Genomic DNA, 27,353 nt, shown 5'->3' with positions numbered 1-27,353 from the left:
GGACAGAGTAGCGATCACTGTCACAGCCTCTGCCTACTCCCTAAAACCAAGCGTCATCAGTGACACAGGGGCTCCTCTATCACTGCTCTGTCCCTCCCTGCTCACTGTGCACTTTGCAACCTACACAGTGATAGCGTCTGCTCTGTTGCCAACTCAAATCCTTAGAACTGGCAACACAGAGCAGCACACACTATCAGTGCACTCAGAGTACCTGGCGGCAGAGGCTAGCTCATTGAGCTAATTCTACAGTGCCCAGGGAGTGAAAACATAGCTGCCCTTGCTCGCGCCGGTGAGCTAAATGCGCAAGTGCAAGATTATGGCCAGCGCTGTACATGACCTCACCAGCACCATCCTCGTACCCGCCCATAATCTCGCGCCTGCGCATTTAGCTCACCGGCGTGAGCGAGGGCAGCTATGTTTTCTGCTCTGCCCGCGATATGGCAGAGCGCACTGCGCCTGCACGAGCCGACATAACTACACAGGTGCGAGATTTGAAAATGCGACGAGGATGATGATGGAGGCGTCATCACGTCAATCAAGAAAGGAGGATGGCGATTAGCGGCAGGAGGGGGGGACAGGAGCAGAAAATGAGCCCGCCCATTTGGCTAACTCAGGTAATTAGCATACCTAACGGACAGGTTTTATACAGTTATTTTTGGGGTCTAGAAGGGGAGTCAGGGCCAAGGTGCACCTTCTTAGAATGCAGCCTAGGAGCTGCAGAAGGTGATTCTTTTAGTTTAATAGGGAAAAAACTGGTGACAGGTTCCCTTTAAGAATATTTTTTTAAATATAGATATAGTGACATAGAAAATTAAAAGAAATCACAAAAACAGCTCTAAAATATTTAATCTAAACACTAGATTTAAGCAATCAGCAATTTATTTTCTGACGTGTAATTATGACCATTTCCACCAGGTACGAGCGACTCCTGCAGACCTGCTCCATAGCGCTGGTTGGAAAGTATACTAAACTGAGTGATTGTTACACATCCGTCTTCAAGGCCCTAGAACATTCTGCTTTGGCCATCAATCATAAGCTGAACTTAATGGTAAGTCATTGTTGATCCCAGTGGGAGTACATTAGTCAGTGTCATCACTATGGCTAAAGCAACAATTCAGAAAAAATTATGGTCTGTGAAAAATCATCTCACTGCCTTTTAGCCCACATACACGAGTAGAATTGTTAAAGGGGTGGTTCACTACTTAGTTTTCATAGGTACTTACATCAATATTATGTTGAGAAGCAAGGTTTCTCTCAAATACCTTGTGTTGCCTATAGTGCCTGTGAGCGACGCTATTCCGGTCTGCTCACCCCCTTCGCGTGACTCCAGGGCTCCATGACCTCTGATATCCGGTGATGTCACTTGAACTTCCAGATGACCTGACATCACCACAGCCGTCCCCAATCTCCATGATTGACTGGGCTGTGGGCGGTCGTTTCACCTCTCATCACAGCCCAGCGTCACAGCCCAGCATCTGCCTTCTCTCTCCTCCTGCAGAGTGCCGCAAGCAGGAGCGACGCTGGGTTGTGATGAGCGGTGACACACCGCCCACAGCTCAGTCACTGACAGAGACACCTTCCCGCCTTGGTGATGTTAGGTCAACTGGAAGTTGACGTGACGTCACCGGACATTAGAGGTCACGGAGCCCGGGAGTCACGCAAAGGGGATGAGCGGTCCGCAATAGCGCTGCTCACAGGCACTATTGGCAACACAAGGTATTTGAGAGAAGCCTTGTTTCTGAACATAATATCGATGTGCCTATGAAAACTAAGTAGTGAACCACCCTTTAAGTTTCAAGCGCCACTGACTCCGCACAGGCGATAATTGTATAATGAAAGTGGGATGAACAACCAAATGATATGAATAAAAATTATGCGGGTGCAAAAATCATAGTCGCTCATTCATTCTACAATGTAAATGCAAATTGTTCACATGATCAATGATATTGTTTCTGCAATGTTCAATTGATGTCATTTATTAATGAATTATTACAAGAATTATTTTCCTAATACTTGTCTGTCATCATGTTCAGATCTTTTACTCCATTTGTATTACTGATTGTTTACTCTATGATGTATTTATATAAATGGGACTCAAAAGGGACTGATTCATGCTGTTCAAACCACAGGCAGCATAGGTGAGAGCCTAGCTGCATGATTTCATCAGAAAACATAGTTTGAAGAGCCATCTGGGGAATATTCAGAGTCCAAATTCATCTGACATTTTTTACCCATTGATTGACTGGTCTCTCCATACTTCTACCTAGGCAGCAATTTGTCTTCAGGAATCAGACTATCTGCCCCTACATCTTGCTGCTGTCAGTTTAAATTGATGACAGATTTCCTGTAAATGGGTTGTCCACTACTAGGCCAACCTCCTTCTAATTCCATATGTTTCTCCCACGTAAAATAATAAGGCTTATACTCACCTCCCATATTGGCGCCCTTCCAGCATTGTCTGGAATCGCGGTGCCGGGGCCCACTTGGGTTTATGACATCATGCGGCCCCATGTCTAATCAGTGCTGGCATCCCCACCTTCAGACCAAACAAACAATCAACAGGAAGTGAGCACAGCTGCAGCGCTCACTTCCTGTTGATTGACTCATTTGGTCCAAAGATTGGGAGAAGGATGCTGGCACTGATTAGACGCGGGGCCGCATGATGTGATAAACCCAAGTGAGCCCAGGCACGGTCATTCCGGACATCGCTGGAAGGGCGATGGTACGGGAGGGGAGTAGGAGGAGAAAGAATTGTCCTAGTAGTGGACAACCCCTTTAAGGCAGGGGTAAAGCCTGCTTTACACGTTGCAATTTCTCGTGCAATCGCATTTGCGATCACACCCGTCCCCATCATTTGTGCAGCATGGGCAATTTGTTGCCCGTGTCGCACAAAGTCAGTAACCCCATTCACATGTACTTACCTCCCGAACGACCTCGCTGTGGGCGGCAAACATCTTCTTCCTGAAGGGAGAGGGACGTTCGGCATCACAGCGACGTCACACAGCCACCAGCAAATAGACGCGGAGGGGCGGAAATGAGCGGGACATAACATCCCGCCCACCTCCTTCCTTCCGCATTGCCGTTGGCCGCAGGTAAGCTGCAGTTCATCATTCCCGGGGTGTCACACGGAGCGATGTGTGCTGCCACGGGAACAATGAACAACTGGCATGCAGAAGGACGTTCGATATTTTGAAAATGAGCGACGTGTCAACGAGCAACGATAAGGTGAGTATTTTTGCTCGTTCACACTCGCTCGTAGCTGTCACACGCTACGATATGTCAAATGATGCTGGATGTGCGTCACTAACGACGTGACCCCGACGACATATCGTAAGATATATCGTAGGGTGTAAAGCGGCCTTAAGACAGCCATATATATTATCTCATGCGAGATAATCAGCCCGATTATGCAGTTGACCCTCGGCCTAAATTTTGATCAGCCGAGTGTCATTTACTGTGATTCAATTCTCTCGCAAGTGAAAATCCGATCACAGGTGCAGAGAAGACGGAGAACTACATTTCTCCATCTTCTCCATTATCTGTGCCGGTGTAAACCATTCAAACAAATCTGAAATTGGTTTGTTTCCGATCTACTCCAGCAAATATTCTCTTCTTCCTCATCTGTTAGAATCGTCCTAAAATGAAACTTTCCTGTGCCTTATAATGTAGTTGTGTTCTTGGCCCCAATTCATTACTTGCGTATTTATAACAGCACTGTGGTGCAGTTTTTTGTATGAAATTATTTAAAATGGTGCAAGTGGTTGATGAATTTTACACAAAGTAAAAAATCATCTTTATTCTTTACTCTTTTTTTGCGGCCTTTTTAGGGCAAAGATTACTGGAGTACATTAGTGACAATGAATGATGAATTAGGGGAAATCATCTGTAAACCCTAAACCTTGCCCACAATGGCGAACAAATAAAAAAAACAACAGCTGGCAAACACATAAAAATAGATTTTAATAAAAGGTGAAAATTAAAACAAGGATTGGGCCCAAATGAAAAATGGGGGGGAAAAATACACAAAACTAGACAAAAAAAAAAAGCCACACATTCAACAATGCATCAGGCCCTTGCTCATTACACCCTATCACCATTGTTTTGTTAGGCCGGTTTCAGATGTCCGTGTTTAATCAGGTACAAGCCACAGCCATGGTTATTATAGTCATACGTGTGTCATACGTGTGTCACGTGTGTGACATCTCTGTATCCATACGTGTGACAAGTACTGGAGAAAACATGAGTCTTTGAATTAAAAAGATGTTCTATATTCACCTGTATCCAGTGCTGTTTTCTTCGCTCTGCTGCCTCCCGCTTCTGACTGCCGTTCATTATATTCATTGATTATTTACATCACTCAGGACCTGGAAGCTGGAGCATCGCGGGGACAGCGCTGGGTACAGCACCACTGGGGACAGCATCGCGCAGACAGGTGACTATTCAGCAAGCAGTGTGTGTGCAGTCACATCCAGGAGATCATTGGAGTTCCCAATGAACTCTGATGACATCCTGATGACTCCCGCGACACCCGCGCTACAACGAATGTCAGGACGGTGACTTCACGGGTTCATCAGAGTTCAGTGGGAACTCTGGTGACCTCCTGGATATCACTGCACACACACTGCTTGCTGAATACTTACCTGTCACCAGCGATGCTATCCTTGGTGATGTTGTCCTCCGGGATGCTGTCACTAGCAATGCTGTCCCCAATGCTGTCCCCGCGATGCTCCGGCTTCCAGGTCCTCACCAGACACACACACACACAAACACACACACACACACACACACACACACACATACAGTATATACACACACATATATATACACACACACACTTACACACACTTACACACACACACACACACACACACACACTGCTTGATACTCGCCTGTCCCCGGTGATGCAGTCCCCGGCACTGTAGCCCCCTGCGCTGCTCCTGGTTCCAGATCCTCAGTGCAGTGAATAATCAATGAATATAATGAGCGGTGGTCAGAAGCAGGAGACAGCAGAGCCTAAGAAAACAGCGCTGGATACAGGTGAATATAGAAAATCTTTTTATTTAAAAGACTTGTATTTTCTCTTGTACGTGTCACACTGATGTCACACGGATCACATCAGTGTACGATCCGTGTGACACCCATGCGTGCGGGGCCATGCGGTGTCACACAGTCCGTGTTAAAACACGACTTTGTGAGTAATAGCATAGAATAACATGGGGACGTGTGGCAATCGTGTTAAAAGCGGATGTCACACATACCTGAAACACGGACATCTGAAAACGGCCTAAAGGCTACTTTACACACTGCGATATCGGTCCCGATATCGCTAGTGTGGGTACCCGCCCCCATCTGTTGCGCGACACGGGCATATTGCTGCCCGTGCCGCACAACATCGCCCACAGTCGTCACACATACTTACCTGTCCGGCGACGTCGCTGTGACCGGCGAACCACCTCCTTTCTAAGAGGGCAGTCTGTGCGGTGTCACAGCGACGTCAAGGAAACGTCACTGAACCGCCGCCCAATAGCAGCGGAGGGGCGGAGATGAGCGGGACGTAACATCCCGCCCACCTCCTTCCTTCCGCATAGCAGCCGGGAGGCAGGTAAGGAGAGCTTCCTCGTTCCTGCGGCGTCACACGCAGCGATGTGTGCTGCCGCAGGAATGAGGAACAACCTCGTTACTGCTGCAGTAACGAGATTTGAGAATGGACCTCCATGTCACCGATTAGCGATTTTGCACGTTTTTGCAACGATGCAAAATCGCTTATCGGTGTCACACGCAACGGCATCGCTAATGCGGCCGGATGTGCGTCACGAATTCCGTGACCCCAACAACTCCGCATTAGCGATGTCGTAGCGTGTAAAGCCCGCTTAAGGCTATGTGTCCATGTTGCTTTTCCCTACTTGCAGTTCTAAATGCACGTTTTGTCCTTAATTGAATTAGCCAAAGTTGCCTTTTGCAGAACTTTAGCGCTGAAAACGCATGCTTATTTGCCGCATATTTGATGCGTTTTTAGCGCTTTTTGGATGCTTTTTCAAATGCACTTTGACACATGCATTTTGAACATCAAGACAATGATAAATAAAGTTACAACAGTCAAACAAAATGAAAAAAGAGAAAAAAAAGGGGCACATAAATATTTGTATGAAAAAAAAGAAAATAGCAAGATTTAATAGAATTATAGCGGTTATGTAATAAAAAATGTAAATATAGCAATAAAATGATAATTTACTTTACATAAATTGTCGGACTTTGTGTGTGTGTAAAGGGACATATGAATTCATTATTCTGATGTGCAAAAAGCATGCGTTTTAGTAGTCCAAAACGCATGTTTTCTGCACCTAAAAAGGTGACTTCTATGTTATCTAAACGCACCTCAAATGGCAAAAACAATTGACATGCTGCTTTTTAAAACGCATGGTTTTTGCCACAAAATATGCAAATTAAACGCAGCATTTTGAACTGCATGGTGGGCACAGGAAAACCCTATTTTCCATAGACTTTGCTGGGAAATCAAAACGCAGCCATTTGGGCACTAAAAAGGTGCAGTTGAAAACGCTGCAGAAAAGCATGAAAAAACGCACCGTGGACACATAGCCTAAGAGTAATTGGAGAGCCTCAGGATGGAGACCATTGCTGGAAAGACTTATTCAGATGTTATGATAATTTATGGCATAGTCCACATGTCCAATTTTTTTTTTTCTTTCCAGAATGAGTGGTCCTCACAAAAACACAGAGACATGTTCAATATTGATCTGAGTGTCTGATCAAAATTCACCAACCCAAGTCTATAGATGGATGTGGAAAAAAAACAGACAGCATTTGGGTGCCAGCCATGTGATGTCTGTTTTTCATTGACAGGTTGATAGGTGAAGCTGGAGAAACATTATTTCTCATCCGAGAAAAACTGGTGAAATTTGGAACAAACTCTGATACACTCTGCTGGAACTCTGATTAAAATCTGAGCAAAAACACTAATGAATCTCAGCCCATTTTTCTGACTCCCACAGATGTCTGAATGAGTCCTATGCTATGTACCCCAACCCCAACCCCAGCCCCCGTCCCAAAGATGTCTGAATGAGCCCTATGCTATATAGTAGAGATTCTATTAGACAAGGCCATTATAAGGGTGTGTTCACACTTTAAAGGCCGCTGTACACGCCGCGATATCGTTACCGATATCGCTAGCGTGCGTACCCGCCCCCATCGTTTGTGAGACACGGGCAAATTGCTGCCCGTGGCGCACAAAATAGCTCGGACCCGTCACACTACTTGCCTGCCTAGCGACATCGCTGTGACCGGCAAACCGCCTCTTTTCTAAGGGGGCGGTTCGTGCAACGTCACTAAGCGATCGCCCAATAGAAGTGGAGGGGCAGAGATGAGCGGGACGTAACATCCCTCCCACCTCCTTCCTTCCTCATTGCCAGTGGACGCAGGTAAGGAGATGTTCGTCGTTCCTGCGGTGTCACACGTAGCGATGTGTGCTGCCACACGAACGACGAACAACATCGTACATGCAGCAGCAACGATAATTGCGAATAGGGGGGCATGTCACTGGTTAGCGATTTTGCACGTTTTTTTAAAATCGCTCATCGGTGTCACACGCAACGACATTGCTAAAGCGGCCGGATGTGCGTCACAAATTCCGTGACCCCAACGAGATTGCTTGAGCGATGTCGTAGTGTGTAAAGTGGCCTTAAGGGTGTGTTCACACTGAGAGCAGAAACTGTCCGAAAACCATGAGGAGATCGAAAAACACAATTTTTTATTAGAAAGTTTCTGCTCTAAAAAAACCTCATTTTGAGCAAAGTGTCAGAACTGCGGGCTGCTATGTTTAGGATCTGAGGAGCCAAATAACCATGGATCTTTCTAGCCTGGTAATACTAGCCCCCAGCTGTTTGCTTTATCTGCTCTGGTTATCAAAAAAGCAGGACCCCACGTAATTTTTTTTTTATTTATTCCTTATCCACATTTGGTTGCAGGGCAATTATCATTCTCTTCCCCCCGTTTTACTTCCTTTGCAGCCTCCTAGTCCTTACTATGACCATTTTACAGCCATTTTACAGACCCAAAGTTTGGGTCTCCATTGATTTATATGGTGTCCAGGGTCAAGTTCGGGTCATGAACCGAACTTTTAACTAAAGTCCAGCCAAAACCAGTGAACTTGAACTTCTTCAGGTCCACTCAACATTAAAGAAGTTGAATAACTTCATATAAGTGAACCTGTCAGGTGCAATTTGCACCCAGAACCATGAGCAGTTCTGGGTGTGTCGCGGGCGGCGGGGCACTGCGCTCGCTAATGCTCGGGTCCGGCGCTGCTGCTCGGTGGCTCGAGCGGTGGGCCGGATCTAGGGACTCGAGCGGCGCTCCTCGCCCGTGAGTGAAAAGGGGGTGGTTTGTTTGGGGAGATTGTTCTTGACCCCACCCACGGGTTGTGGTGAAGATGGGTACCACCGCTGCTGGTGACGGGGATCCCGGGAGCGATGGTAGGGAGCAGCTGGGATGTTGTTTTCCCCCTCCGTGGGTAGCGGGTTGGTGATCCCGGGGCCCGGTGGTGTAACGGGGAGGCAGGGTTGGTGAGGTGCACGGTGCAGGGACAGCGCGGCGCGGTGCCGGATGGCACGGGTGTACTCACTCAGCAAAAGAGGCACAAAGTCTCCAGTAAACCAAACGGCTGGATGGACGGGTCCCGCAGCCGGCTGCAGTGTCTCTCCCTGGACAGGTGATGGTGGCTGTCTCTTCCTGCACCTTTGTGTACTGTGTTCGCTCCAATGGCTTCCCAACGGTAGTCCGCTCCCCGGTGTATAGATACCGGAGGAGCCCGTTTTGCCCGCAGGCGCTGGCCCTTGGATTTCTAGCCTTGGCGGTGGCTGTATATCCTCACGGTGTGTGCGGTTGCCTTCAATCGGGACTTGCTTGATAGGGAACCCCGGGGGTTCCTGTCACATTTGGATTTGACTATTAACGGCGGCTCCAAGCCTGGTCGGGGTCCGATGGCCCTGCCTGGGTGTGCTTAGCTTCACTCCGTTCCCCGGTCCGGTACCGGTGGGCCACCGCCCAGCCCCGGTCCTCACGGCTCTGCGCAGTTCCACCAACTCCTGCAGACGGCCACCGCCGTCTGCAAACCTTGCTGTCAGTGCCTGGGCCGCAAACCCAGACACTCTCCACTTTACTCCTCTCACTTCAACCTCCTGAACTAAACTGCTCCTTTTCCTGCCTCCAGGCCTGTGAACTCCTTGGTGGGTTGGGCCAACCGCCTGGCTCCGCCCCACCTGGTGTGGACATCAGACTCTGGAGGGAGGCAACAAGGGTTTTTGGTTTGGCTAATGTTACTGTCCGGGTGTGTGTGTGTGTGTGTGTGTGTTACCTGTGACGACCTGGCTAGTCCAGGGCGCCACAGGTGCATATTGCTAATCCCTGCCTAATTGTCCCAGTATACACTAGTATAGATAATGAGATCTTTAGACATAGTATCCTTTATGAAGTGCTATTGAGCACAGGGACTAGTCACAAGCGTGTTAGTTCTCCCGACTAGTCCGCTATCTTAGCATGTTAGCACGTCCACAGGGGCGTGCTAACATGCTATTCAGCCCCCATTGCCCTGTGTCATCAGCGGTGACGCGCGTACCTGTGTCCGTTGTCACCGCTTTAAAACGCCAGGCAGTGCGCATGATCAGAATGCCCGGCACTCCCGATCATGCGCAGCAGACCTCTTTGAAGTGTCCACCCGCCTTCATGGTGCGCATGACCGCAAGTGCCCGACATTCTGATCATGTGCACTGACCCTCAGCCTGGCATTCTGAAGCGGTTACAACGGACACAGGTATGCGCGTCACCGCTGATGACGCTGGGCAATGGGCATTGAAAAGCATGTTAGGATGCCCCTGTGGGCGTGCTAACATGCTAAGAAGACGGAATGAGAGTATGAACTAATGTCCTTGCGACTAGTCCCCTCTCTTATTAGCATATCATAAGGAATCTTTAGAAATACTTTTTCTAAAGATCTCTTTATCTATGCTAGTGTATACAGGGACGGTTAGGCAGGGATTATTAATATGCACCCAGAACTGCCCGTGGTTTACTATTCTGTAAAAAGTTGAGTACTAATGATAGCTACAGATTATACAGAATCTATCTCTTACTATTATTCCATTTCTTATTCTCAGTATATAGACTCCGCCGAGCTAGAACCTTCAACCAAAATAGAAGACCCTGTGAAGTACCACAAGGCCTGGGAAAAGATGTGCAAAGCTCAGTAAGTCTCATACTTCGACTGATAGTATACTGAAATGCCATATCTTTATCTGTAGGTCGCTTACAGTGCCAGGTTACATTGTGAATAAGAATTTATACTTTTTTATAATAACTTTCAAGAGCATACATTTACCTTAAAGACAACCACCAAGCTGGATTTTCATATATAAAGTAAAGCCAGTGCTATACTGGTGCTAGGATGCTGAATGTAAGCATAGCTTTTGTTCAGAGATTGGATGTTTTATTTCAGAAATATGTGCAAGTAAAGTTCCAGTAATGCACTGCTAATTGATTGGCAGGTGCAACAAGAAGGGAATATGTGGGTCAGGTTTAGCTATCTATTCCAGCCTCGTGTGCCTGCTTGGCCTCCCTCCCCCTGTTGCCGTCATAGACGATAATTTAGCTCAGGCAAACAGGAGTGGGAATAGATGGCAAAACCTGCAATCCTACTGTTTGGTTCCCTTTAATGAGAATTTGTCACTCATTCCTCAGATATTGCAGCATACAGTAGAGACAGATATCACTCTTTGGCTTTCTTATGTGGAGCACGAGGCTAGTGATATAGTCCTCCCGATTGTGCGCGGTCATGGTACAGTCCTTGATATTCATGAGCCGCATTTTCCCTTCCCATCGTCTACTGATTGACAGTTTCCTTCCTATGTTCAGTATATGGAGTAAGCTGTCAATAAGCTGTGGGGGAGATGAAAGCAGCCACTAATGACTACAAGAACTCATGCTGCATCTGAGTAAGTGGGGTTTTTATCAAAACTACTGGGAGACATCCAGTAATAAGGGGCTTTGCCGCTACTTTATACTGCCCTCAGTGACAAATACTGCTTAAGGTCTCATATAGACGCTGGTAGAGCTGTTTTTTTCATGGATAGAACATGTACCCATTATAGTTTATGGACTGTTCACTTGATTGTGGTTTTTTTTTTGGCAGACTGTGTCTCCACAAAATAATCACAGAGACATGACACATACCCATTTTTGATCTCAGTCACGGTTCAAAATCACCCATACGAGACTATTGGTCTGTGAAAACTGCACCGGTGTGCTGTTTGTGATTGTATGAGGACAATTTGCACATTTTTTTCATCAATAAAATAGTAAAAGATTACACACTGCCCAAAGAATGATGGAGCTTGGATGCAGAACACCAATGATACCGTGAAAAATCTGTGATGCTTGAATGAGGCCTAAAACTTTTGTTTTTACTGAACTAGCACCATTTTCTTTTTGGGCTGTGTTTGGTATTGTAGTTCATACACATCCAGGTCAGATGCATTAGACTATGTCCACACGTTGAGTATTTAGAGAGTTTTTTTTACCACAGTATTTGTAGCCAAAACCAGGAGTGAGTGATAAATACAGAGTGGTGCCCGTGTTTCTATTATACTTTTCCTCTGATTGATCCACTCCTGGTTTTGGCTACAAATACTGAGGTAAAATACTGACCAAATACTGAATCTGTGAAATGGCCTTAAGGGGGTGTTACACGCAGCGATATCGCTGGTGAAAGCACCCGCCCCCGTCGTTTGTGCGTCACGGGCAAATCGCTGCCCGTGGCGCACAATATCGTTAGGAGCCGTCACATGGACTTACCTGCCTATCGACGTTGCTGTTGCCGGCAAACCGTCTCCTTTCTATGGGGGCGGTTCATGCGGTGTCACAGCGACGTCACTAAGCGGCCGCCCAGTAGAAGCGGAGGGGCGGAGATGAGCGGGACATAACATCCCGCCCACCTCCTTCCTTCCTCATTCCCGGCGGCCACAGATAAGCTGCAGTTCGTCGTTCCCGAGGTGTCACACGTAGCAATGTGTGCTGCCTCGGGAACGGCGAACAACCTGCGTGCTCAATAATCAATGATTTTTTAAAAAGGAACAACGTGTCAACGATGGACGATTTGGTGAGTATTTTCCATCGTTAACGGTTGTTCATGCGTGTCACACGCAACGACGACGCTAACGATGCCGGATGTGCATCACGGAATCCGTGACCCCGGCGATATATATCGTTAGATACGTCACTGCGTGTGACGGAGCATTTAGGCTGGAGTCACACTTGCGAGTGACTCGAATCACATCACCCGTCACGGCCGCACACTCTCCTGACAAGAGTGGGTCAGCTGCATATATTTCTATGCAGCTGAGACACTCCTGTCCAGGGAGTGGAAGGCCGTGTCGGGCGATGCGAGTCACTCGGAAGTGTGACTCTGGCCTTAGAGGAAAATCTGTCTGTCTGGCCTTGTGCACACGTTGAAAATTTGGTGAGTTTTTTACCTCAGTATTTGTAGCCAAAATCAGGAGTGGGTAAAAAATACAGAAGTGGTGCTCGTGTTTCTATTATACTTTTCCTCTGATTGTTCCACTCCTGGTTTTGGATACAAAAACTGAGGTAAAAACTCACTAAAATATTCAACGTGTGTCCGTGGCCTTAAAGGGACCTTGTCATCCGATTCAGACTGTCCAAACCACTGGCGCCACGTTTCAGACACTGGTATGGTTTATCCATAAACCATGTGGCATTTCAGAGCAGAGAAAGATGACCAGCGACTCTGTCTTTTGGATGACTATGTAGAGGTCAGTCCCTTTCAGCTCCTTTCCACCCTTCTCCCCTTGACTAATAGGTCCATATGTGTGTGGATAGTGCATAGACCTGTAAGTCTTGGAGTGTGGGACGGGCAGGAACCTTTTAAGTTGTCTGTAAATGTGAAATTTATTTTGTACCTAAAGAAACTGCATAAATCTTTTCTATTCTACGTATATTGGAATTGCTGAGTGGAAGCAGTCAAATTATAGCGCTGAAAACCTGCAAGCCATGACAAATTACCTTCAGCTTCTTATGTTATTTTATGACCCCTGCATCCTAGGCAGGAATAATGAATACTACCCATACTTTCATGACTTTCCTTCGAGTGTTGTGTATCTTCTATCTATTTGGACTATGTGTCTATAATACCTTACCACTGAGCAGCCATGTTGGATACAGCAGTATTTGCAGAGACCTTCAGGATACTGTCCCTCAATTGTATCAAAGGAACATACATAAAACTCCAGCAACAACGTCTTAGTACAGGGGAAGTAATTTTAAAAATCCATCTTATTCAGATCATATTAAAACAAGATCCAAAACATGTACAGCGGATCTGCTATTACGCGTTTCAAACAAATGAATGTCCTTAGTATGATCACATTCAAATGGCTCCACCATGGACAAGACCAAAGCGCTGTCTAAGGACAATGGGGACAAAATTGTAGACCTGCACAAGGCTGGGATGGGCTACAAGACAATAGGCAAGCAGCTTTATGAGAAGGCAACAACTGTTCGCACAGTTATTAGAAAATGGAAGAAACACAAGATGACGGTGAATCTTACTCGGTCTGGAGCTCCATACAAGATTTTTCCTCGCGGGGTAAGTATGATTCTGAGAAAGGTCAGGAGTCAGTCTTGAACAACATGGGAAGATCTGGTCAATGACCTGAAGACAGCTAGGAGCACAGACTCAAAGATTACTGTTAGTAACACACTACGCCGTCATGGATTAAAATCCTATAGGGCACACAAAGTCTCCCTGCTCATGACAGCTCATGTCCAGGCCCATTTGAAGTTCACCAATGACCATCTGGATGATCCAGAAGAGGCATGAGAAAAGGTCATGTGGTCAGATGAGACCAAGATAGAATTTTGTGCTATCAACTAGCCTTACCGTGTTTGGAGGAATATGAAGGATGAGCACAACACCAAGAAATCTGTCGTAACCTTTCAGCATGGGTGTGGAAACATCATACTTTGAGGGTGGTTTTCTTCAATGTGGACCGGACGACTGCACCATATTGAAAGGAGGATGGATGGGGTCATGTATCACAAGAACACAACCTCCTTCCCTCAGTAATAGCATTGAAGATTGGTCGTGACCGGGTCTTCCAGAATGAAAATGACCTAAAACACACAGCCAGGGCAACAAAGGAGTGGCTCCATAAGAAGGAGTGGCCTAGCCAGTCTCCAAACCTGAACCCAATATAAAATCCTTGGAGGGAGCTGAAACTCAGTGTTGACCAGTTAGAGCCTCAAAACCTGAAAGATCTGGAAAAGATCTGTATGGAGGAGTGCGCCAAAATCCCTGCTGCAGTGTGTGCAAACCTGGTCAAAAACTACAGGAAACATCTGACCTCTGTAATTGCAAACAAAGCTTTCTACCAAATATTAAGTTCTGTGTTTCTATTGTATCAAATACTTATTTCCTGCAATAAAATGCAAATTAATAATTTAAAAATCATACAATACAATTTTCTGGATTTTGTTTTTTTTTTATTCTGTCTCTCACAGTTGAATTTTACCTACGATAAAGATTACAGACCTCTCCATTCTTTGTAGTTGGTAAAACTTGCAAAATTGGCAGTGTATCAAATACTTATTTTTGCCACTGTATAGATCTATAAAGAGAAAAGAGTAAAATTAGATGCTACACAGTAGGATTGATCCGCCTACCTCTAGTGTTTAACTTTTTCATGCTGCTAAAAGAATGGAAGTGAAAAATAGCTAAGATTTCCTATACAATATACCATTTTATTTTTATTCTATAGCATGTAAAAGAATGAAACATATGCTAAGCTTTCATAAATAAAACAAATCATTAGTACAAAATGTAAGCGCTTTATAATTACTGTACAATATAAAAAGTACGAAAAAAAAAAAGAAACTAAGAAGAAACGAAAAAAAAAAACCCATAAGCAGACAAACCTTTATTTTATACACTGGCCATGGTAATCATTACTGCACGCACCTGTTATCTTCATCACCATTAAATTGTGAAGATGTAGACTTTATGCGTTCTGGGACCTTTCCCCACATCTGGGCATTACATTACTTTGCTCTGCCCTCAGCAGGGCAGAGAGAAGTGCACGTGCACAAGACGGCAATGGAGGACACTGTGTGGATGACGTAGCACGCATCATCCACACGGAGTAGGGTAGGAGGATAGCGATCGCAAGAAGATAGACGGTGCCAAGCCGAGACCAGCGACACCAATTGGACCTGCAGGTGAGTATAATAAAAGCTGTTTTTAATGTTATACAGAGCGGTCTGGGCTCTTATATACAGTATTCTGTATATAAGAGCTCACTGGTGGTGGCCGCAGTTTATAAGGGACAAATCTGGTGACAAGTTCCCTTTAAAAAAAGTTATTGACAAATCCCCAGAGAGCAGCCATATGTCCTGGCTGTGTTGGGGTTAAGTGCCTTTGTGTGAGCTGTATGAATGCTGAACTTCTAGACACTGTAACTCCATCGATATGTTCTTATTAAACAATTTGAGCAGAAAATAGATTGAAATGTCAGATGTGCGCGGATGTGTCAGACGTGCGCGGCTCCATCCGTCTTTTATAACTTGGTGTCGTGAAGCAGATAACACATTGAATTGATTTGTCTGTTCATACAAAGGAAACAGATGTACATTCGGTATACCTTGGCAACGTATCTGAAGTGATCCATATTCTTTATACGTTAAGAGATCTATATGCCAGTGCAGCTGTTATGTTCTGGATGTGGCGGGGCGGCTCGTGCCGCTGGGGGAACATTCATTTCTTTTACATGCTCACCATCATTTTGTCCTCATATGAGCCGTTCTGCTCTACATTGCCATTAGGCATAAAACCTGATATAGCAATGTAACATTTAAGATCTGATGTAAGTCTTTATACAATTTGTGCTTATCATTTTCATAGCTTTGAGTTCTTTAGGGATCGACGCTCCACTTTTTATCACACATCATCAAAAAAACCCGCTTCTGTTAGGTCTAAATCCATCCAGATATCAGGGAATAGTGTACTGATACCTGGATTACATCCAGCACCATATATGTGACAAACGCTGGTCCCACGATCATCATCAGTGTTCTCTTTTTGAAAATCTCCTTCTCTGCTGAAAGGCACAAGAAATTGTCAATGTGTGCTGCGCAAAAATGTAGCAATTTTTAGGATTTTTTTTCCAATTCCAGCCAGTTTTGCCAAAGTAGAAGGAGCGGGGCAGGACAATTTCTGAAGGAGGTGCTCTCCAGTTCTAAGATGTGTCTACTGTATTAAGTGGCATGTTCCTCTTAATAAAATGGACCACGGGATTAAAATGCGACTAATTCATTAAAACTGGTGTGCAAAACACTAGTCAGAACAGATCATGCCCACCATATCTCACCAGGTCATGCTAAGGCTGAGCTCACATGTCCAGGAATCATTTGTTAAAGGGGCTTTACACGCAACGACATCGCTAACGAGATGTCGTTGGCGTCACGGACTTCGTGACGCACTTCTGGCCTCGTTAGCGACGTCGTTGCGTATGAAACGTACGATCAAAATTACTCACCTAATCGTTGATCATTGACACATCATTCATTTCCCAAATGTCGTTGCTGGTTCAGAGCGCAGATTGTTGGTCATTCCTGAGGCATCACACGTGCTATGTGTGACACCCCAGGAACGACGAACAACACTGTATCTGTGTCCTCCAGCAACGAGGTGGGCGGGACTTTCATGCGCCTGCTCTCCGCCCTTCCGCCTCTATTGGACGCCTGCCGTGTGACGTCGCTGTGACGCTGCACGAACCGCCCCCTTAGAAAAGAGGCTGTTCGCCGGCCACAGCAACGTCGCCAGGAAGGTAAGTCCGTGTGACGGGGCCTAGCGATATTGTGCGCCACGGGCAGCGATTTGCCCATGATGCACAAACGACGGGGGCGGGTGTGATCGGCAGCAACATCACTGGTGATGTCGCTCCGTGTAAAGTGGCCTTTAGAATGGGTCCTGTCGAGATCTGTTGGTAAAAAGTTCTGCAAACACAACTTTTTCGTCCATTGTTAAAAGGTTGGTTGACCCATATTTTTTTTGTCTAGTTCGATATTATATTGAGAAACAATGTTTGTCTCAAATACCTTGTGTTGGCAATAGTGCCTGTGAGAGGAGCTAATGCAGACCGCTGTTCTTCGCACCGGTGACGTCACGTCAAGCTCCGCATACGTCACATCCCTGCGGCCGGCTGCAGTCTTCCTAACTCACTGAGCTGTGGGCGGTATTTCACCTCTGTCACAGCACAGCGCGTCTCCTGCTTGCAGCGTTCTGCTGTGAGGGAGGAGGGAGCAGATGTGCTGTAATATCGAACTAGACAATAAAAAATAAAGAACTGATTTTTGCCAGATCCATTTATTTAACATTGGAGCCTATGGAGAACGGATCCGTTAACTGATTGCTGTTTAGTCATCTGGTTTTCTTACATTTGTAATGGATCAGTTTTTTTTCTCACTAGATTCATTTCCAATGGAAGATAAATAGCGATCTGTTAACAGATTCATTCTCGTAGACTCCAATGTTAATAAAAAACAGTTCCAGCAGAAATCAATCGGACAAAAAAGTTGTTGTTGCAGAACTTTTTCCCAACGGATCTCTGCAGGATCCATTCTAACAGATGATTACCGGACATGTGAACTCAGCCTTACATAGCAGGTTCTGACCTCTTTTGGGGGCATTTACTTTTTTTTGTGTCATACTACCTTTTTATGATTTGGTATCCAGATATAGGGGAAAAAGTAAACGCCCCCCAGAGAAGTATCTCTGTTAACCCCTTAGCAGAAATGCTTTGGAGAAAAAGAAATAAGTTATAAACATCCTCTGTCTATTTTTACTGATACATACTGTACATTTTAAAAAAAATATTATGAAAGGTGCTTTCTAAATGTATAAGTTGTTATACAAAGCAACGATTAATACCAAATATTTTAATTGAAATTCCAGTTACATTGATCATATGGTGTGATGCTTTTATGATATGTACAACTATGTAGGGTAAAGTGTTGTTTTGTGCGGAGCTTTTATGGAGGAGATAATGCCTTCTATAGATAAGCTTTTCATGCCACTCTTCAATAGTTTATCTTTTCACTAATACATTTCCACTATTATGTGATGTGAGAAGCGCTATCAATTATCATAAACAGATGATCTCCCGGAAAATAGTTCCTTGTCCTTGAATGAAGGCTGAGATGACAAAACACCATTTATACTAGAATGATGAAGAAGTCATATTACTGGCCTATATTATAATATAGATTATATATGAGACAAAGGCAAGTGTTTTCTACGGCTCATACTTCTACAACAATGTCATATGTATACCATGTTTTCCCAAAAATAAGACCTACCCCAGAAATAAGCTCTAGCAGGATTTTTCAGCATTTTCGGCATAAGGCTTTAATATAAGCCCTACCTCAAAAATAAGCCCCAGTCGTGGTTCAATAATGAATTGTCCATGCAGCTAAAATAGTTAAAGAATACTGTAGGACACTTCATTATAAAAAGCAGACACCCCCAAAAGAGAGAAGAATGAAGACCCCGCAATCATACTCACCAGACGCCGAACGGGAGAACCTGCAGTGGAGGCACACCCACATACATCAGATCACACACCCACATACATCAGATCACACACCCACACACATCAGATCGCACACCCACACACATCAGATCGCACACCCACACACATCAGATCGCACACCCACACACATCAGATCGCACACCCACACACATCAGTTCACACACCCATACGTATCAGATCACACACCCATACGTATCAGATCACACACACACACACATCAGTTTGCACACCCACACACATCAGATCGCACACCCACACACATCAGATCTCACACAATCACACTTCAGATCGCACATACACTCACCACATCCGGCAATACCGATTTCCGGAGGGCCCGGCAGTGGACTGTGATCTGATATGTGTGTATATGAGTATGAGTGTATGTGCGATCTGATGTATGTGAGTGTGTCAGCTAGAAGCATGGGAGGACCGCGTGGAGCATACCTGCTAGGAACTTCCGCCGTAGATCGCAGGAGGACCGGGGAGCAATGCAGATGCCCGGGGTCTGGTAAGTATGAATCTTGGGAAGGGGATCTGCATTTTTTAGGGGGTAAACTTTCTCCCAACTGTGTTTTCCCCCAGAATAAGCCATACCCTGAAAATAAGACCTAGCGCATTTTTCGGGGCAAAAAAAATATAAGACAGTGTCTTATTTTCAGGGAAACACCGTAGTAATTTATCTTGAGGTTTTTTTTTCTGATAATAGACTTTTTTCTCGTCAGTTCACCTTATTATAAATATCACTGATGGCATATAAATATGCATTTATATTTTGGTTGAATATAAATAGAGGTCCTGGGATAAGGATTTTTATGAATAAGTGTCCGTCAAGGTCAGTTGATACAGTAAGAGTTGATGCTCTAGTCATCATTTAGCACTTATCTACACATTGGGTAACCTTTTAATGTGGAATATCACTCAAAAGACAGAATCTTCAGGAAGATGAGGTTTATGTCATGGGTTGTGATGGGATAACCGAGGACCCTGGCTTCTAAATTATCCCTCAGGCTAGGGAGGCACTTAGCTGTCCCTGATCCCAGAGATACGTCTGATGGTGACAATGTGTGGGCCACTTTCTTAGCCCTGCTCCTGTACAGCTTGATTTAATACCCCATCTCTCCCTCACCCCAGTGGTGGGTCGGGACAGGAGTGGTAAAATCCATAGCTGGGACAAAAAGGGGAAACCAAAACTCGATCACTCCGCACGCTCACACAGAGGTATTAGACAACAAGTGATAATGAGAACAGGGAGGAAACAACAAGATGACGAGAGAACTCCACACACTATAATCACCAACAGGATTGGTATACAACAGCACACGGATCGGTGTAGCAAAACCTATCGTTGGCATGGGAAGACAGATTCCTCCATCTTAAAAAGACGGGGAGTGATTGTGATAGGTCTTCCCACAACATGTGATCTTAGAGATAAGCAGCACACAAGTAGAAATTAACTCCTGCCACCCTGATCACAAAGGAAAACACAGCTTGTCGATGCCTGAGCTTGTCTATGTAACTCAGAAGTACCAGAGAAACCACAGTGTGGCACAGTGAGTCTGGCGTGTGAACAGAATTTTATTCTGCTATAACACCCAGCAAGTGATGAGCCAAACCCCGTGTGACAGTTTATTATGTCCAGGAGCAATAACACTTTCAATACATTTGAAGACCACGGGGAAGACTATTCTCCTTTCGGAGACCTGACAAACCAGTCTGGCTGCCAGTGATGGGACTTATAGCTGCAATGCACCTCTGGGAAATATTCAAATTGTCCCTCCAGTGAAGAAGGAGACAAACTGTAGCGCCACCTATTGGAAGTAGCAATCCTAAAAGTCAAACTTGGCTTTTTAAACAAGACTTTTAAAAAGCCACTTTTGACTTTTAGGATTGCTACTTCCAATAGGTGGCGCTAGAGTTTGTCTCCTTCTTCACTGGAGGAACAATTTGAATACATTTGAAGAAATGCCCAGGGAAGAAAAGGAATCCTCCTCCTTTTATACATTTACCCCCTGAAACGTATATCAGAAATTTCCTCTATAGGATAATTTTAAAATATCCATTGATACTATGGGTTACATTATGTGTGCACAGCTTGTGATTCTTGCAACGGTCAATACATGGATAACATTATGACCACTGCACAAAGTTTCTTTGTCCTGCAAAGTTAGTACCCTGACTGCCAAAAAATAAGACTTACGCTGAAAATAAGATCTTTCAGGATTTTTCAGACTTTTTGCGGAACCTTGAAATATAAGTTCTACTCTAAGGCGGGCTTTGCACGTTGCGACATTGCACGTGCGATGTCAGTGGGGTCAAATCGAAAGTGACGCACATCCGGCGTCGCAGTCGATATCGCAACGTGCAAATCCTTTTTGATACGATGAACGAGCGCAAAAGCGTCGTTATCGTATCATCGCTGCAGCCTCCGACATTTCCATAATGCTGTTGCAGCGACAGGTGCGATGTTGTTCCTCGCTCCTGCGGCACCACACATCGCTGTGTATGAAGCCGCAGGAGCGAGGAACTTCAACTTACCTGCCGCCGGCTGCAATGAGAAGGACGGAGGTGGGCGGGATGTTTACATCCTGCTCATCTCCGCCCCTCCGCTTCAATTGGCCGCCTGCCGTGTGACGTCACTGTGACGCCGCACGACCCGCCCCCTAAGGAAGGAGGCGGGTCGCCGGCCAGAGGGACGTCGCACGGCAGGTATGTGCGTGTAAAGCTGCCGTAGCGATAATAATCGCTACGGCAACTTTCACTATATATCGAACGTGCGACGGGGGCGGGACTATCGCTGCAGCATCGGTAACACATTGTTACTGATGTCGCAGCATGCAAAGGCCGCCTAAGTATAAACCCTAGTTAAAAAGTTAATTGAAATATTGTCCAGGCAGCTATGCATGGAAAAAGGAAAATCAATTGGCAATAGAATTCAGCAAAACAGATAGACCTTTTAATATAGGAAAGCAGAGACCCCCAAAAGAATAGCACTCAAAAGACCCCATAAGATTCAAAGCAATAAGAGTTGGCAAGGGCCAGGGTCTCACACATAACCCTTATTGCCTTTGGTCTTTTGAGTATGATTCTTTTGGAGGTGTCTGCTTTGCTTGTTGAAGGGTCTGTCCATCATATACTACCATACAGTACCATATGTAAACAGATGAGAAAGAAATATATCATACTAGTATATGATACTAGTATGATTATTTTTAGTGTTTCTTAAAGCCAGAAAGTTGCCATTTGAAATGACTTCAGTTTTGTGCCATGTCTGTGATCTGCTTTTTTTAAACAAAAGTAAACAATTGAATTAACATCCTCAGAGCCAGATGAGTCCATAATTTTTGCCAGGGGTTGTATAAGACCTTGTCTTATTTTTGGAGAAACACAGTATGTACAATATAAGCTTCCTACCAATTTTGGTATGTGCCTTACATCCTGTAACATGAGAATGTGGTCTTATAGAATATAGACTCAAATTTTCTTCTTTACTCTAAAGGGTTTGTACAGGTTTGGGATGAAAGTGTGCAGTCACTTAAGTTGACTGCAATTTTGACTCCTCACAGTTTGCACATTGCAGGCTGTTAGGATTCTCTAGTGACAGTGGCGATTTGCATATTTCCGTCCACATTCTGAATAGACGTATGCAGTCTCGCTCAATACAAGTGAATTGAGCGAGGCCACGCATGTCTAGCTGGCATGTATGCATTTTATATACTTGCGAACTTGTGACCTCCCTCTTTTTTTTTCTAGCACCGGTGAATCCTTAAAGGATGTGGTTCGCGCTATAAGGATTGAAAAATATTACAGTCATACCGAGGGAAAGTGACTGCAGACTTTCATCCCAAACTTGGACAACCCCTTTAAAAACGGGACCTGTCAGGTGCAATATGCAGCCAGAACCGCGAGCAGTTCTGGGTGCTTATTGCTAATCCCTGCCTAACTGTCCCTGTATTTAGTGGCATAGATATAGCGATCTTTAGAAAAAGTATTTTTAAAGATCCTTTATGATATGCTAATGAGCGCAGGAACTAGTCACAAGGGTGTTAGTTCCTGTGCTCATTCCGCTCTCTTAGCATGGTAGTACGCCAACAGGTGCGTGCTAACATGCGATTCAATGCAGCATCACCTGCAGTGACGTGCGTACCTGTGTCCGCTGTCACCACTGATCAGAAGTCCTGGTGTGAGGGTAGGCCTGCTGGGCTATAGGCCGTTTGTCCAAATGTAATAAGATTATCTGTGTGTCTATATGACAATTGCATAGAAGCTTTATAATATGATTCTAAGATGTGCGTACAGGAATGTGTTAACTAGATAATCAAGCCAAAATGAACAATGAACAAAGAGCTTTTTAGAATATACTGAGAGAATCTGTAATCAGTTAGTTCTCACCATGTGAGATATGGGATGTGAGATGTGGGAGATTGACTCCTCGTTCTTGCTCAGGAACGTGTTAACAAAGAAGTATTCAGTAGCTGGTTTAAGCTGGTATTAGGAAGCCAGAAACAGGCTGATGACGTACTATATGAACATTGCTGGTTATCTTTGACCAATCAGGGACAATGTTGAACTGAATAACTGTGTGTATTTTATAATATATGGATCAGAAGACCATTGAGCTTCTCCAGAATAGAGACACGTCTCTGTGTGGTTATTGTTCCTCATACATACATCTGCGCAGATCGATTTCAACTCCGTCTCTGTGACCCTGAAAAACCCAATTTGCGGTTTTCCCTAAATTCCCAACCTTGACACTGGTACTTCCGGTCATGCGCACTAGACCTCTCTGAAGCCTAGATGCTTACATCCGGCTTCATACTGCACATGGCCTGAAGTGCCGGGCATTCTGATCAGTGGACACAGATACGCGCGTCACTGCTGGTGATACTGCGTTGAATAGCATGAAACACACACCTGTGGGCGTGCTACCATGCTAAGAGGATGGAATGAACACCAGATCTAATGCCCTTGCGACTAGATGGATGGTTTAGAAATATGCACCCAGAACTGCTCGTGGATCTGGTGCATATTGCACCTGACAGGTACCTTTTAAGTTCTGATCCAGACTGTTTTCTGAATTGTTATTGTTGCCTACCTTGATTTTTATGTTTTATAGTGCTACATAAACCCTGCCAGCCCTGACCTTAGGCTCATATGAAAACATATCTGTCAATCGATACTGTTACTTCGCTTCAGAAATACCAATGTACTGTATGTATTTAGGCAATAAAAAAAATGAAGAGAGGTTGGAGCACATGGGTCTTATTCTCTCCCGAGGACTTTTGTATCAGGTCAAAGAGAAAGAAAACAATTTATCACTCTTTTTTGGTTTCTTGGGATGGGTTCATGTTTTATTTTTGTTTTTGCCATGGTTTTCTAAAATTACAAAAGCAATATCGTTTTTGCCACAATTTTCTCTGCATTTTGTCTTGCTTTTGAAAACAGATGTGAACCCGCCCTAAAAGTGTACCGTATATTCCTCTGTGCTCATAAATTTTCATCTTCTTTATTTTGTTTAGTATTTTCCTTCTTCGAGCCGCAGTTTGTACATCACAGCTGAAGTCAGAAAGTGATACGTACATTATAACTAGGGATGATCGAATACCTCAAATATTCGGCTTCGCAAATATTTGCCGAATAGGTCACCGCTATTTGACTATTCGCGAATATTCGATGCACAATGTAAGTCTATGGGAAACCCGAATAACAACTATTCGGAACTATTCGGGCTTCCCATAGACTTACATTGCACATCGAATATTCGCATAGCGGCGACCTATTCGTCAGATATTCGCGAAGCCGAATATTTGAGGTATTCGATCATCCCTAATTATAACCATTTTAGAGGTTATAGGAATTTGTCTGTGGCCATTCAAACTACATCCAAATACTTGTGTTCTTTTCTCCTTTTGTATATGTTCCCTTTAGGCTATGTGTGCACGCCGAGTATTTGATGCAGAAATTTCTGCACCAAATCTGCATCTCCTGGCAGAAAAAGTGCACATATTTGCTGTGAGTTTTTGCCACATTTTCAGTGTGTTTTTTTATCCAGTTTTGCAATACGTTTTTCATGCATTTAAGGTGGAAAAATGCTGAAAGAAGTGACAAGCTGCAGATCATTTTCTGCACCAAATCAGCAATGGAAAATAAGCAACGTGTGCACAGCACTTTTAGTAACAAATAATTCACCAGTCACTGTTCTATGGGTCAGAAACCCAAAGAAATAATACTAAATGTACCATTGTTTCTCCCTCAACATTAAATCGGGAATCTACTCCCGCTCATCATATATCAAACCACAAAAAATTGGAGTAACACATATACTAAAATATAATCATTTACTGAAAAATTCTTTTAAAATGGAACATACAACCTGAAATAAATCAGCTGGAATAACATGATGAGAAATTAATCTTTTAATAAAAAACAAAACAAAAAAAATGACATTTTGAATAAATACCTAAAAATTCGTTTTCAATAACCTTCCCCCATTTTACTGCTAAAATGAACATGCCCTTTAAATTTGACATTTCCCTATATATGATTATGGGTAACTATTTCTCTTTTTGGAATCTGTTAGGCTAGTTTCACACTTGCGTTGTGCGGCATCCATTGCATTGCGTTGTGTGATGGATGTAACGGATGCGTTGCATATAGTGGCACAACTGATGCGACGGATCCTGCAAAACAATAGAATCCATTGTAGCTTTTTTCTCAACAATTTACTCAACTGGGCATGCTCACATGTGTAAAGATGGATCCGTTACAGGAATCCGTCAAATGACGGATTCCGACGGATTCTGCCACCATAGTCTTCCATTATAAAAATGACGAACGCCCACGGAATCCAGCACATTGCATTTTTTTTTACGCTCTGGGAAGTGCAGAAAAACGCTACATGCTGCGTTCTTTCTGCACGGCGGATACAACGCAGCGTCGGCTGGTGGATGCAACGCAGGGCCAACAGTCGCAATGCGTCGTACATACAAGTCAATGGGAAACAGCGCACATCCGTTAACAGATTGCGTTGTTTCCCAAAGCGGCGGATTGCAACGGCTGCCAAACAACGCAAGTGTGAAAGTACCCTTACTGAGCTGTTCTGGTTCTGTGCACTATTGACATCCTTTCACTACCGAAAACAGCTGATTGGTCAGGTGCCGGGTGTCGGACTCTCAACCACCTGATATTGATGACTTATCCAAAACGTAGGTCATCGAAATCACCAGCCAAGACATCCCCTTACAGGGAGGGACATTGAGTTATAGAATGGATATAGCCGATGGGTGGTAGAGAGACAGGTTTCTCCCTCTTGGAGGAGAACTGCTTTACATACTCAAATATATGTCCTCACATTTCCTTCATTCCCCTTTTCATGCTGTTAGATATTAAAAGTGGCTGCAAAGTAATCTAAAATTATATGAATGCTGAATAGAATATGCATTTGTTAACATCAAATATCTTCCTAACCGGTAATATGAGCAGCGGGGGAAAAATACATATAAAACTTTTAATTACACGTTTACTTTCTTTGTATATATTAGAACAACACGAAAACATAGAAAAAAGGGCAAATTGTACATAATTTTACACAAAACCACAAACATAGGCTGCTCAAAATTGTTGGCACCCTCAAATTAATATTTGGTTGCACATCCTTTAGAATAACCATCCAAGCTTCTCACACCTCTCATTTAGAATTTTGGAACACTTTTATCTTGCAAACGGTTTCAGGTCTCTCATATTTGAAGGCGTCTTCTCCCAACAGCAATTTTAAGGTCCCATCCCGCAACAGATGTTCAATGGAATTTACATCTGGACTCATTGCTGCCATTTCAGAATTCTCCATCGCTTTTTTCCATCCATTTCTGGGGGCTTCTTGAAGTATGTTTGGGGTCATTGTTCTGCTGGAAGACCCATGACCTGGGGCGCAAACACAGCCTTCTGACACTGAGCACTACATTATAACCCAAAATCCTTAAGTAATCTTTCGATTTCTTGATGCCTTTCACACAGTCAAGGGAGCAAGTACCAGAGTCAGAAAAACAACCCCAAAACATCTTTGAAATTCCACCATATTTGACTGTAGGTACTATGTTCTTTTCTTTGTAAGCTTCATTCCGTTTTCGTTAAACATTAGAATGATATGCTCTACCAATATGCTCTATCTGTCCACAAGATGCTTTATGAGAAGGATTTTGACTTTCTCACGTACATTTTGGCAAACAGCGGTGTAGCTTTTTTATATTCTCTGTGTCAGCAGTGGGATCCTCCAGGGTCTCCTGCTATTGCATTTTATTTCATTCAAATGTCAACAGATAGTTTGCGCTGACACTGATGCACCCTGAGCCTGCAGGACAGCTTGAATTTCTTTGGAACTTGATTGGGGCTGCTTATCCACTATCCGGACTATCCTGCATTCCAACCTTTCATTACTATTTCTCTACCGTTCACATCCAAGGAAATTAGCTACAGTGCTATGGGTTATAAATTTCTTGATCATATAGCACACCATGGACAAAGGAACACCAAGATCTCTGGAAATACTCTTGTTCTGACTTGACAGTTCTTTTTTCTTTTTGTTCTCTGCTTAGTGTGGCACACGCAGACACATAATGCAAAGATTAAGTAAACTTCTTCACTTTTTATCTTGTTTCAGGTGTGATTTTCATATTGCCCACACCTGTTACT

General features: G+C 44.2%; 1 protein-coding gene across 5 annotated transcripts in view; it reads left to right on the top strand.

Moving 5' to 3' along the window:
• Positions 1-27,353, top strand: part of CTPS2 (CTP synthase 2) — a 275,422-nt gene that overhangs the window by 101,499 nt on the left and 146,570 nt on the right. For all 5 annotated transcript variants that reach the window (XM_075335173.1, XM_075335172.1, XM_075335174.1 and 2 more), the window contains 2 exons: positions 916-1,048; positions 10,167-10,255. In XM_075335173.1, coding sequence (XP_075191288.1) covers positions 916-1,048; positions 10,167-10,255 — 222 coding nt within the window. The remainder of the gene's footprint in view (positions 1-915; positions 1,049-10,166; positions 10,256-27,353) is intronic.

The sequence above is a fragment of the Anomaloglossus baeobatrachus genome, chromosome 2, assembly GCF_048569485.1.
Source record: "Anomaloglossus baeobatrachus isolate aAnoBae1 chromosome 2, aAnoBae1.hap1, whole genome shotgun sequence".
Classification (NCBI taxonomy): domain Eukaryota; kingdom Metazoa; phylum Chordata; class Amphibia; order Anura; family Aromobatidae; genus Anomaloglossus; species Anomaloglossus baeobatrachus.
The sequence above is the reverse complement of the archived record's forward strand: the minus strand, read 5'-3'. Positions and strand labels throughout refer to the sequence as shown.